Consider the following 13,607-nt stretch of genomic DNA (forward strand, 5'->3'; position numbering starts at 1 on the left):
AGACATTGAAATGGGAGAGGGAGACAGAGAGAGATACCTGCTGCCCTGCTTCACCACTCTGGAAGCTTTCCTCCCTCTGCTGGGGCTGGAACCTCCAAATATATATATTTAATTATCTTTATTTATTTATTGGATAGAGATCACCAGATATCGAGATGGGAAGGGGGCCAGAGCGAGGGAGAGAGGCAGAGACACACCTGCAGCCCCGCTTCACCACCTCTGAAGCTTTTCCCCTGCAGGTGGGGACTCCTAGGGGCTTGAACCTCCCTTTTTTTTTTTAAACGTTTTTATTATTTTTATTTATCTATTGGATAGAGCCAACCAAAAATCGAGAGGAAGAGAGACAGAGAGACACCTGCAGCAGCCCTGCTTCACCACTTGCAAGGCTTTCCCCCTGCAGATGGGGCCCGGGGGCTCGAACCCCCCGGGGCCATGAGCGCTCACCCAGGTGCGTCCCCACCGGGTGCGTCTTCTATCCGCCCCCCGCCCCCCGCCCCGGAAATCTTGGACGAACAACAACCCTGCGCATCCTCACCTCCCTCCCGGGCACAGGCGGAGGTGTCTGTCTACCTGGGTTCCGACTGACCCGGACGGCGGGACCACTGTCACCCGGAGCCGGGGCGCCGCCCCCCGCAGCCGCGCGCGGTCCCCGGCCATTTCCGGCCCCCCGCGCGCCCGCTCGACGAGTCACGCGCGGGCCGGATGCGCTGCAGCGCGAGGGTCGCAGGGTCGCGCGCGAGCAGAAGGTGGGGGCGGGGGGGGAGGGGGAGCGCCACGCGCCAGCAGGTGGGCGCGCCCTCTCGTGCGCGTGCGCGTGCGCGCGCCGCGCCTTCTTCACGTTCCCCCGCGCGCCGCGCCGCGCCGCGTCCCCTCCCCGCCGGGAGCGCGCGCGCCTCCCGCCCTCGCGCCGGGTGCCTGTGGGTCTCGGAGCCCCGCACGCTCCCCACCCCCGAGCTCCCGCAACAGCCGTCGCGTCGGCAGCGGCTCTCCCGCCCGGCCGGCCCTCGCGTGGAGCAGGCCCTTCCTTTTCCCCGTCGCCGTCCCAGCTCCGCCGCTTTTCCCGCCCTTCTCTCCTTCGGGTCCGCCGAGAGCGGCTGGCCGGAGGACGCGGCAGGGCTGGAGAAGGGCGCCGGGAAGATGGAGGTGCCGCGCTCGGAGCGCGCCCTGAGCAGCCCCTCCAGCCCCTGTGAGGAGGTGATCAAGAACCTCAGCCTGGAGGCCATTCAGCTCTGCGACCGCGACGGTGAGTGAGCGAGCGAGCGGCGGGGCCGAGCCGCCGGGGACCCGACCCGACCCGACCCGACCCGACCCGACCCGACCCGACCCGCACCTGTCCCGCCGCCAACGCCGCCGCCCGGGCCGCCGGGGCCTTTTGTTGTCCCGCGACCGCCACGCGCCCCCCGCCCGCCCCGGGGGCTCCGCAGGTCCCCGCGCTGTCCCGCCCCGGGCGCCCCGCCTTTGCCGCAGTCCCGGTCTCCTGGGTCTCCAGGCCGGCGGAGGGGAAGGGAGAGGCGCCCTGGGCAAGTGCCTGCCAGACAGACAGACAGACAGACAGACAGACAGACGGATGGATCTCCTGGAGGGGAAGGGAGAGGCGCCCTGGGCAAGTGCCTGCCAGACAGACAGACAGACAGACAGACGGATGGATCTCCTGGAGGGGAAGGGAGAGGCGCCCTGGGCAAGTGCCTGCCAGACAGACAGACAGACAGACAGACAGACGGATGGATCTCCTGGAGGGGAAGGGAGAGGCGCCCTGGGCATGTGTCTAAAAGACAGACAGACCGACTGGGTCTTCAGGAAGGGGAGAGGCGAGGCGACCTGGGGAATGTGTCTAGAAGACAGACAGACAGACAGACAGACACACACTAGTATACTCAGCCTACAGACTTGACCACTTATTATTATTCATTATTATTGTTATTGCTATTATTCACGTTTGGAAGTGTTTTTGCGCGCACAGCACAGCAGCACTGGGATGTCAGTTGTTTCTTTCTCCTGTGAAAGGGCGTGTGGGGAAATGAATGGGTTTCAGCACCAAGGACAGGCGCGAGCTTCTGGGGCTGGGGCGCCGCCGCTGTTCTCCACCCCAGCAACAGACAGACGCGCCTCTGCCTCTGTCTCTGCCTCTGTCTCTGTCTCTGCCTCTATTGCTATCTCTCTGTCTCTGTCTCTCTATCTCTGTCTCTGCCTCTATTTCTATCTCTCTGCCTCTGCCTCTATTGCTATCTCTCTGTCTCTGCCTCTATTGCTATCTCTCTGTCTCTGCCTCTATTGCTATCTCTCTGTCTCTGCCTCTATTGCTATCTCTCTGCCTCTGCCTCTATTGCTATCTCTCTGTCTCTGCCTCTATTGCTATCTCTCTGCCTCTGCCTCTATTGCTATCTCTCTGTCTCTGCCTCTATTGCTATCTCTCTGTCTCTGCCTCTATTGCTATCTCTCTGTCTCTGCCTCTATTTCTATCTCTCTGCCTCTGCCTCTATTGCTATCTCTCTGTCTCTGCCTCTATTTCTATCTCTCTGTCTCTGCCTCTATTGCTATCTCTCTGTCTCTGCCTCTATTTCTATCTCTCTATCTCTGTCTCTGCCTCTATTTCTATCTCTCTATCTCTGTCTCTGCCTCTATTTCTATCTCTCTGTCTCTGCCTCTATTGCTATCTCTCTGTCTCTGCCTCTATTTCTATCTCTCTATCTCTGTCTCTGCCTCTATTTCTATCTCTCTATCTCTGTCTCTGCCTCTATTTCTATCTCTCTGTCTCTGCCTCTATTGCTATCTCTCTGTCTCTGCCTCTATTTCTATCTCTCTATCTCTGTCTCTGCCTCTATTTCTATCTCTCTATCTCTGTCTCTGCCTCTATTTCTATCTCTCTATCTCTGTCTCTGCCTCTGTCTCTATCTCTATCTCTGTATCTATCTCTGTCCGTCTCTGCCTCTATATCTATCTTTGTCTCTGTCTTTATCTCTGTCTCTGTCTCTATCTTTGTCTCTATATCTGTCTCTATCTCTGCCCTGTCTGTCTCTATCTCTATCTGTCTCTGCCTCTATCTCTGCCTATCTCTATCTGTCTCTATCTCTGCCTATCTCTGTCTCTGTCTCTATATATGTCTCTGTATTTCTCTGTCTCTATCTCTGTCTCTCTCTGTCTCTATCTCTGTCTCTCTCTGCCTCTGTCTCTATCTCTCTCTCTCTCTCTGTCTCTGTCTCTGTCTCTCTGTCTCTGTCTCTATCTCTCTATAGCAAAGGCGGGGGCTTAATGTCGCGGCTGAGACTCAGAAGGTGCGAGGCCCCCTCAGTACTGGGTCGCGGTGTCCGGCGCTCATTCTGTTGTTGAAGTCAAGTCGGCAGTTCCTAGAGAAACAGGCAGAGAGGCGATGATTGCATGGGGCGCTGCGGGCCTGAGTGCTGGGGGCCGGTAACAGGAGCCGGACGGACGGACGGACAGACGGATTGCGCTGCGCTCCCGGGAGCACGGGGCTCCGGCCTGGCAGGGACCCAGTGCTGTTTCAGAGTCACGAAGATGAAACTTCATTTATAAAGAGGCGATCTGATCAGTAACTAATGGCCAACTGATGAGAAAAAATGCACAGGCGACAGAGAGAAAAGTGCTTACATTTGAAGGTAACCCCGAACATGTGTGGGAATGAATGCTTCACTGTTCTGGAAATGATGATTTAAATAAAAGCGTTTTGAGTCAGGGCTAGGGACAGAGAATACTGTACTGTCAATAAAATCCTACGAGGCCTCAGTGTGGGTGGCACAGAGAACAGTGGCCATGTTTTCAGTCGTTTCAATGGTAAACATTTACAAGTGTGCTTTAGGTCACTTGAGCAATACATGGTTTTAATGAATTTTAGATTCAGAATAAATAATTGCTCTGTGATCCCAGCCACATGAAATAATTTTTGAAGTAGGTATTCTGTGAATGAAAAAAATACTATTGCAAATGTTGCTTATATTTTCTTAATGCTTAGACTGTTTTGATCACCATATTTAAAAGACCAAATACGTAGAATATAATAAAAACCATTTTGATATTCCTTATAAAGCTTTGTGGGGATTGTTTATAATACCCTGCATAGGAGGCCATGTGATTTTCATTTATATTTCTGCGCTACCTTTAATTCTGTGCAGTGTTATAAATATTTGTGGCATCTTCAGTTGGTTTGACAGGAAATCAATCATCTAATAAAACAGATTTCATTTTCATTTACTTAAATGTCCTACTGAAAGCTCATTACTACAGTTATGGGCAGTAGGTAGGTTATGGTGGCTCCTCAGAGTCCAGTATGCCCAATGCAATGCTTTAAAGTCACCTGAGCTTTTAAGGTTATCAGGAAGATGCTAGATGAATTTTATAGAGTTAGTAATGGAAGAGTTCCAAATTTATTGTTGCCTTTTAAGAGTAGTAACTATCTAATGCTGGCATCTTTTATAATTCGTTTGACTTCACATTATGAATTAAGAGCAAAATGAGCAGATTATGTAACTGTTAGTTTGGAAGGCATGCTGGTTTGAAGACTTGGGTTTGATTTAACACGGACTAATTCAGCAGGGTTTCATTTTAGAGAAGAGCATGTACCAAGTACCCAAAACTGACCTTCCTATTAGAAGATTGTAAACTTCTGGAAATAACTAGTGCAGAGATGGTCTGAAATGCTCATTTGAAGTTTGATGATTTTACTTTACATATGACTTACAAAAAATGGTTAAATTAGCTTTGCCGAAAAGATTTTGGGGGAAGATGCAGACCAGATTTTTGATCTCACATTAAATTAAGTTGACATGGTCATGCTTTTGCACTGAAAATATTTCAGCCAGATACTGAAAGCTTTCTCTCTTTACTTGCTGACCTACACGATCCTTCCCTGTAGCACTGGCCCTATTTCTGCAGACGTATTGTGTAGAAAGATTAGGATAGAGCCACTATGCACACAAGTAGACAATTAGTTCTGCATTTTGATAATTTTATGATCATGGGAACACTTCTTTTCCTCTCCTTTAATCTGGTGGTAGGGGAAGATGAAAAAGAAAAACTATCAAGTTCCTGGGAAGCCTAGTAACATTCGGTAGGAGAGGGTGGAGTCAGATTGTTAAGTATAAACGTCCTTTTCCACCTCCTCTTGCGGACTTGTTCACTTTGTGAAGACTTGTGTTATTAAACGACTAAGCGTGTTGGCTGCTGGTAAATATAAATATTTTTCTTAGTTCTCTTTTATGTTTTTATTTCTTTGTTTTTTTTGGTCATTACTTGCTTATTTTCTCAAAATAATCTGTTTGCACTACTGGCTGCTGTTCACAGTTGTTTTTTTTTTTCATAATTTAATCCTAAATCGTTATGAGAGAGCTATACAGAGACAGCAAACATGTTCAGTCAGGTCTGAGGGGTGAAAGTGCTGGGATGGAGTCTGGCCCCCGCAGGCTCACAAGTCCTGTTTTCTTGTGTGCTGAGCTGTCTTCCCGGCCCTCATATTTCCCAAGTGTTTTACAGTCTGAAGAAAATGGAAGAGAGTTCAAATGGTCCTATGCGTTTCAATTTAAATATTTAAACAAGAAGGCTCTTAACACAAACATGCTGTTTCACGTCTGCTTTCATTCTGGGCATTTGTGCTTTTATCACTAGTGCACAGTCCTGCCCAGATGGGGGTTGAAGTTCAGAAAGATGGGTCGAGATAGACGTCTGCTAGGAAATGCAAAGATAGGCTTTGATCTCATGGCTTCTGCAGTCGCTACTGCCAAGGTGAACGGTGTCTTTGTTCTGTTTATGCTGTGATGGATCATAGCATTTGCTGCATTTTTGATGTGTTCTAGTTTTGACCTTTAAAAATTAAGAAGAATATTCATTTTCATCTAAGGTATCAGATGCCCCCACTTTGTTTCTCCATGAAGATGCTTCCGAGTTCATTAAAGTGTCTGAAAACAGGCCCTTACCATACTCAGAATTCTACAGGACTTCTACTTTTCATCACCTTTCTTATTATGTGTGTGCATAATAATTGGAGCATTCTCATGAAAAAAGGAGAATTATCTATACATTATTTTATAAGCACACCTAATCTCCCTATATTCTCACTATAATAGGGAGAAAATGCACATTTAATTTGTTGTATAACAGATCTACCTCCAGGATTCCTGGCCTGAGGATTTATTATTTTCATGACTAAAACAGTTTTATGACTGCCCATATATGGCTTATGCTGTTCATGATACTTGTCAAAAAGGAACCCATTTTGAAGAAATTGCAGACAGAAAACTAACCCTTTGCCTGTCTTGGTCATAATTTTGTGGGAGAAGAAAAATGGTTTCTTTTTTTAATATTTAAAGCAACACAGTTCTTTAAACTTGGGCTTTATCTGTTTTAATTATAAATCAGTTGGGACCTCCTTCTTTATGCTTTCTAAAGTATGAAGCAAATTATTTTAAGTTTGGAAACAAAGCAACACCGAAATTCTTGGTGGCACAATACTCTATTACTCTATAGTCATATTTTCTGAAGCAAACATCTGTGAGGGCAGTACTAGAGTTCAAGGTAGCCATTACTCAGTCTCCCTGAGTTTTTATTAAAATAGTGGGGAAACAGTTATAGAGTCATGCAGCCCTCTCCTACTGACAGGAATGTGACCTTACGCAAACTGCAGAAAACTTATCTTTAGTCTTAACATTTTCATAAAACAGGTAGAATAATGTCAGTGCTGTAGGACTGTTAAATAGTTAAATGGAGGATTGCTAGAGAGAACTTAAAATTCTTGATACAAAATAAAGACTAACTATTGTATTAACTGTGTTGGAACATGTACCTCATTTATTTGAATTACTAGTTTTTTCTTACCACCTATGGTTCGCTGTTGTTTTCATTTCAGTTATGTTTTGTTTACCTAGAAAAAGCCATTTTCTATCACTTCAGCTTATGAGTAGTCAGTGGAAACTGTCAGTTCTGAATTTTAAAGTACCGCATTTTAGAAGCATGGTTACAGTACTCACCCTGTTTCACTTGCCATCCCATCAGCAGCATCCTTGACAGTCTTAATCCTAAAAGCTGTTTGCAGCTTCCAGTTCAGACCTGCTCTCTGCTGCTTTTCCTGTACTGTATGACCTTGATATTTAAACTAAGGACCTCTGATGTGGACATAGCAGTTATGCCTCTATGATTTTTATGTTAGAGATAGAGCTATAGTAGCACATGTGACCTCTGGATTCATTTCTTTGCTCTAGATATGACTAAAAAAAACAAAATTAAAAAATAGATAAAATGCAGGATTGGAGCAAAAACTCAAGGAGTGGTGAGGTGCCTGCCTTGCCATGCCAGTGGCCCCGGTTCTAGCCTGAGCCCCCACAGGAGCCCCCGGCCTGGAGCATCAAGGCCTCGGCTCTGCAGTAAAATAAGCACAGTCAGTAGGCTGCAAACTGAGAGAGACCAAACCCTGACAACTTTCAGATTTTGTTAACTCAATTCAAATTCTTGATAGTATTGCAGATAATCTTATCCCAGAGAAGGCAGGGACATTAGTAAAGGCAGTCACCTCAAAAGCTAAGTGAGAGACTCCCTCCAGTGGTGGGTGACTTCATGTGTGCTAAGTAAGTAGCACTGGCAACAGACTTTGTTAACTGGGGGAAACGATCAGAAATTCACCTGGTAGAACATCGTCTGGACAGCTTCCACATCTCTTTATTGCTGTTGATGTTTCTGCCCTGTTTAGGCCCAATCTTCCGGGGCTGCCCCCACTCTTGAGCTATTTGCCTGGTTATTTTTACATTTTTATCCTGGAATTCAGTAGTAATGGTAGCTCTGTCAATTACCATGGCAAGCATAATCCTTCTAGTTTCAAGTTTTCTCTTTATGCCCTTAGTTCATGACTAATTTAAGTCTTGCCTTATAGATTTTTGTCTCTTGCATTTTCCCTTTCCAGTTCTTTATAAGAACTTCTGTACTTTACTATTTAAATCCAATTTTTACTCTTTTAAGACAATTGGCACATTTGAACTGCTTCAAGTGTTTTATTGTTACTAGTTAGACTTAGGTTTTATGAAGTAAGCTATAATCTATAAAAATACATTTGAAAAATAAAATCATTATTGGGGCAATTTTATTTTTTTTGTTTTTTTGAGTCTTGGCAGGAAAATAGGCAACATCAGTATGTTTCCTATAGGAAAGGATAGCGAGTGTCAGTATTACAAAAGAAAAATCTAAAACTAATTACCAAGACTTTCAGATTGGTTGCATTTTCAAGCAAAATGGAAAATAGTCAGTAATAACTTTAGGATTTTAATTCTGGTAAATCAGAAGACTCACTGTGGGGAAGAGAGAGAGGGAGAGAGAGGAGAGGAGAGGAGAGGAGAGGAGAGGAGAGGAGAGGAGAGGAGAGGAGAGGAGAGGAGAGGAGAGGAGAGGAGAGGAGAGAGGTGCGAAGCACAAGGATCGGGGTTCCAGCCCCCCAGCTCCCCACCTGCAGGGGCATCGCTTCACCAGTGGTGAAGCAGGTCTGCAAGTGTCTTTCTCTCCCCCTCTCTGTCTTCCCCTCCCATTTCTCTCTGTCCTAACAAAGACAATATCAATAGCAACAACAATAACTGCAACAACAATAAAAAAGGGTAACAAAAGGGAAAATAAATATTGAAAAAAAAGGAAATACTGTTTAGACATTGTGGTGGAGTTAATTTTCGCATCTCATTTTGAGTCACAGTGGACAGCCATGTATGTTCCAGGGTATTTTCTAGTTGGATCTCTCTTCTCAGAAATTATCTTTCCAGAATACAGTATACTTGTAAATACTGTAAAGATGGCTACCCACATTTACCTTCCTTTCAGACTATTTTCTCCATATATATATATATATATATATATATTTTAACCAGAGCACTTCTCAGATCTGGATTATGGTGTTGTAGGGGGCTTAAGCAAACCTGGGATTTTGGAGCCTCAGGCATGAGAGTCTCTGCGTAACCATTATACTATCTACCCTGCCTCTTCATTTCCATTCTTTAGAGGCTACTCACAGTAGAATGATATTTTGAGCATTACCACTAGATTAAAAATTAAACATTCTGGAGCCAACTAGTGGAGTGCACAAATTGTCGTGCCTAAGGATCTGAGTTCAAGCCCTCACTCTCCAACAGCAGCAGGGAAGTTTCACAAGTGGTAATGCAGTCTCTCTCTCTCTCTCTCACTATCTTCCCTGGCCCTCTCAATTTCTTTCTGTCCTATGAACATAAAGCATACACTAGTTTGAAAAGAATAAAGTTAATTTTTGTTACTTCATAGAGGGTTGTGAAATGCATATTATTTTTGAGTAAGTTGCAGAAAGGTAGTTTTGGGGGTTCTACTTTGAAGATTTTTTTTTTTTTTAGAAGAAGGTCAGGGATAACTGCCAAAGGCCCTCAGTTCTATCCCCACCACCTCATATGCCAGAACTGCTAGTGCTCTGGTTTTCTCTCTTTCTCTCTCTCTCTTTCATAAATACATATATACATCTTTGAAAAAAAATGAAATGAATGTTAAGACATAGGAACCTACCAGTAAGATGTGTCAAACTCTTAGCAATTTCTTGTGTTCTGTAGAAAAGAGTTCTAGAATGAGGAGAGAATTGTTCTTACAACTCCCTATTCCACTAGGGAGATAGAACTTAAGTCAGTGTTGAAGAAATTAGTTTTACTTTATAGTGAACTTTACTGAGCTTTGAGTGTCACCCTTTGACGGGAAGGGGTGATCACATGCTGAAGAAGACCAGCTTCAGTTTTCAAAGAAGATATAAATCCACAGTCTAGTTTCATAAAAAATTTAGACAAGAACACCACCTTTTGAAGTCACTGAATAGATGTGAGTGAGACAACAATCTCAAACTCTGAGCTGCAGTTTGTTTTGCTTGTAATATTATGTCTGTTTGGATCAAGTATGTGAATCGTTCAAGACTATCTGTTCTGTGGGGATCTTTGCATATATACTACTTATTGTAGTGCTTGTGGCAACTGGTGTAAATAAATCTGTCTTTTTTCTGTCTGTTTTCTATAGCCTGTGGGAGTGTTGCTATCTAATAATAGCATGAAAGGCTTAGCACTTCCCTAGGCATATGTCATTAAAGATAATATACAAAAGATCTTAATATACTTATCATTTATCTTCTTGAAAAAGTAGTCTCATTTTTTTACAAGCTGGAAATTCAGTGATCTCCAGTTTTTAAGATTATAAAATCAAATGGTAACTGGATAAGAATCACATTTTTTTTTTTTAAATCATCTGTTATGTAGTAGTCTGTGTGTGGAGTTAGAAAATGGTTTGCTTAGCACACCACATGGGAGTACCAGGACACCAGGGGGAGCTCCACAGATGGTGGAACGGTGCTGCGATGTCTCTGTTCTCCATATGAGATAAAAATGAAAAAGTGTATGTGGGGCCTCAGAATGAAATGAAAAGAGATCTTGGCTTCTGCACTTGAAGGATCCCCAGGCATGAAGGAGACAACGTAATTTTGGTCTTTTATCCATCCCTGGGGCTATACTTGCTTTCTCCCTGTAGAATGACAGAGACAGAGTCAGACAGGGACCACAACACCCGAGCTCCGTCTGATGCAGTGGGGACCCTGCTCAGACCTGGGGCACACACAGCAAAGCGGTAAATAAACTGCCCAGGTGAGCCAGCTCGCTGGGCTAAGAAGACAGTGTAATCTCAGCAGATAAAGTGTCAAGTACCCTCCTGTACTATGCAAAGAAAATGTTAATTCAATTTTGAGGCTTTGACATGATCTCAGAGAAAGCTCTGTGTTCTTAAAAATTTACCAGAAGTGAAGATGAGGCCTTGTGTATCAGAGATAAGATCATATATTAAATAGTAAATTGTGGATGTTCTAATGTAATGGGTTGTTGTAAAAGTCATGACATGTTTGTCTAGGCAAAAAAAAAAAATACATGTTATGAGGGGTGGGGCAGTGGCTCACGGGGTTAAGCGCACATGGCACAAAGAGCAAGGACCGGCTAAAGGATCCCAGTTCGAGCCCCCGGCTCCCCACCTTTAGCAGGGGTCGCTTCACAAGCGGTGAAGCAGGTCTGCACTTGTCTTTCTTTCTTTTCCTCTCCTTTCTCCATTTCTCTCTGTTCTGTCAAAAAAAAAAAAAAAAAGCCACAGGAGCAGCGGATTCCTAGTACCTGTACCCAGTCCCAGCGATAACCCTGGAGGCAAAACAAGTGTTTATATCTTCTGAAAACTCAGTGATATACTTAGTGTTTGGAATTGCTGGAGGAAAGCATTCTTGTGAGGAAAATAACTTACGAACTAGTTTGGGCTAGCCAGATTGTGGCATGCTTGGAAGTTTGGATTCATCTAGTCTGCAATCAGTTTAGCAGCTTTCAAACTATTTTGCTGGGGCTCAGCGCCTGCACTAAAAATCCACTGCTCCTGGAGGCTGGTTTTCTCCTTTTTGCTGCCTTTGTTGTTTCTCGTTGTTGTTGTTAGTATTATTGTTGTTATTGCTGACAGGACAGAGAGAAATCAAGAGAGGACGGGAAGATGGCGTGGGAGAAAAAGATCAATACTGGCAGACCTGCTTCAATGCTTTTGAAAGACGCCCCTGCAGATGGGGAGCCGGGGGCTCGAACAGGGATTCTTACTCTGGTCGTTGGGCTTTGCGTCACATGCGCTTAACTCGCAGCTCCAGTGCCTGGTGCCTGATTTCCAAAAATTTTGTATAAACCCTTTAATCAATACAAAAGACATTTTGGAGAACTCTCATAAGTAATAATAATCTTTTGTCATATGAATTTAACTTGTGATCTCAAATTTTGCAGCATTTTCCTTTCATTTAGTGAATTTAAATTAGCAGTAATATTCGATATTTAATTATTTTATATCAGCCTCAATATCCTCTTCAGTTTTGTATTTTTTTTTATCACACTGTGCCTAAAAAAATACTGACTCATACTAATAAGTGTGGACAAATAGTAACACCTTTAAATTCATTTTGTCTTATCAAAATATTCTTCAAATACGTTTATACAAACAAAATAGTTTTATAGTTGAATAATGGAAAAAAGTAAGTTGTTTTTTGAGAAGGTGATTGAATTTATCCAATTATTCACTGTTTGGTGAGAAAATAACATATCAAAATTCTGAGATAGGCATTGATAACATTTAAAAGACATTCATCTCTTTGTACTGATTTCTGTTAAAACTTCCAGGCAGTTGAATGTATTTCAACTGTTGAGTGTATTTCAACAATGTTGTTGTATACTTACATGGTTAAACTTAACTGTAAAGATCAACTTAACTACTGATGATTTATTATATTGTCAACATAAGTTTCTTCAGCTTTTTAAAAAGCTAGGTAACATAGTTTTCCCAGTTTGTTGTTGAAAAGTTCTAAATTAAAAGTGGTGGGGAAACAGCTCAGTAGAGCTTGACGTGTGTAAGACCATAGATTTCGTAGGTGTGATTTCACATGGGATCACCAAGAATAACACCCAGAGAGATTCATCAGTGCTGCAGCAGGGCCCTTGTTTCTTTTCCTTTACCTTCTGTCTCTATCCAAAGAGGCGCTTAAAAGACTTTGACTGAGAAAGTTGGTCAGTGGTATCATTCCATGACCCTGTATCAGAAATAATGTTTGAATAAACAAATGGTTTATTTGAAAATATTCTAAGATTTCCTGTCCAAGGCATTACATTAACTCAGAAAAACACAACCATGTATTTACTCTTTGTTTTTGTCAAGATGGACAATTTTCGTGGAGATTCACAGTTTCACCACTCCAGTCACTTTTTCATTCCGAGAGAGAGAGAGGAAGATGCAGAGTGAGGAATAGAGACAGAGCAGGAGAACACCTCCCACTACAGTGGCAAGGCTGGGACCTGGGCGACACACAGGAATAGCCCAGACTCTGCTCTGTGAGCCACCTGTAAGTTCCCCGACTCCTGCCATAAAAATACTTCCACTTAAATAATCGCCTGTGATTATCCAAGACTGAAAGTATTTTAAAAATATTAATCATACATATCTCATTCTTGAATAATTACTACTTAATGAGACCTGACAACAGCTTTTACAGGAGATACCACTTCTGAGCTTTTTTTGTTTTTTCCCCTTTCTGCTTTCACTGAGATTAACTTCCAGTTATATTGGTCTCATTATCTATACTATAAAAGGTATAGCTGTACCCGAAACCTTCAGTAACTTCCTCAAAAGTATATGTAGCAAAGGTCACAAACACACAATATGCCTTTAATCTCCATAATTTGTTCTGATGGACAGAAAAGTGAAACAGATACACCTTAACTGCAACCAACTGAATGCTGCGTTAATGTATATGTCTTTCTGTAAAAATTTTATTGGAGGGAAAAATACCTTGAGGTAAATAAGCATGGGATATGAACAGAATCACAGCATTTCTATATTTTGTGCCATTATGTGTGCTGAGATGGCAAGAACATTTAATTTGAGGTTTACCCTAATGACATAATTTCTACAATGCAATTGAAAGTATGCTACCTCTATTATCTTTCTAAATAGTTTAAAAATAACTCAAATGAAGTTACAGGGTAAGATTTGCTAACCCCGTTAGCCACCTGTGTGTTTAAAACAAACTGGTCAGAGTCAGTGGAAGGCTGTAGTTCACAAAGCCCCTTTAAAGC

General features: G+C 43.3%; 1 protein-coding gene and 1 long non-coding RNA gene across 5 annotated transcripts in view; one reads left to right on the forward strand and one right to left on the reverse strand.

The window, feature by feature from the left end:
• Positions 1–866: 866 nt before the first annotated feature.
• Positions 867–13,607, forward strand: part of PHYHIPL (phytanoyl-CoA 2-hydroxylase interacting protein like) — a 41,563-nt gene continuing 28,822 nt past the window's right edge. The window contains exon 1 of one of the 4 annotated variants that reach the window (XM_007517391.3): positions 867–1,243. In XM_007517391.3, coding sequence (XP_007517453.1) covers positions 1,138–1,243 — 106 coding nt within the window. In that variant the 5' untranslated portion in view covers positions 867–1,137. Of the gene's footprint in view, positions 1,244–3,474; positions 3,615–9,711; positions 9,808–12,719; positions 12,875–13,607 lie in introns of those variants that run through there. The other 3 variants (XM_016185686.2, XM_060190548.1, XM_060190607.1) reach the window with 3 other exon arrangements.
• LOC132541691 (uncharacterized) lies at positions 5,512–7,309 on the reverse strand. The gene is made up of 2 exons (XR_009552792.1): positions 6,975–7,309; positions 5,512–5,811 (listed from the first exon to the last, which is right to left on the reverse strand). It is a non-coding gene; the product is annotated as an uncharacterized LOC132541691 (long non-coding RNA).

Source organism: Erinaceus europaeus, chromosome 1, assembly GCF_950295315.1.
Source record: "Erinaceus europaeus chromosome 1, mEriEur2.1, whole genome shotgun sequence".
Classification (NCBI taxonomy): domain Eukaryota; kingdom Metazoa; phylum Chordata; class Mammalia; order Eulipotyphla; family Erinaceidae; genus Erinaceus; species Erinaceus europaeus.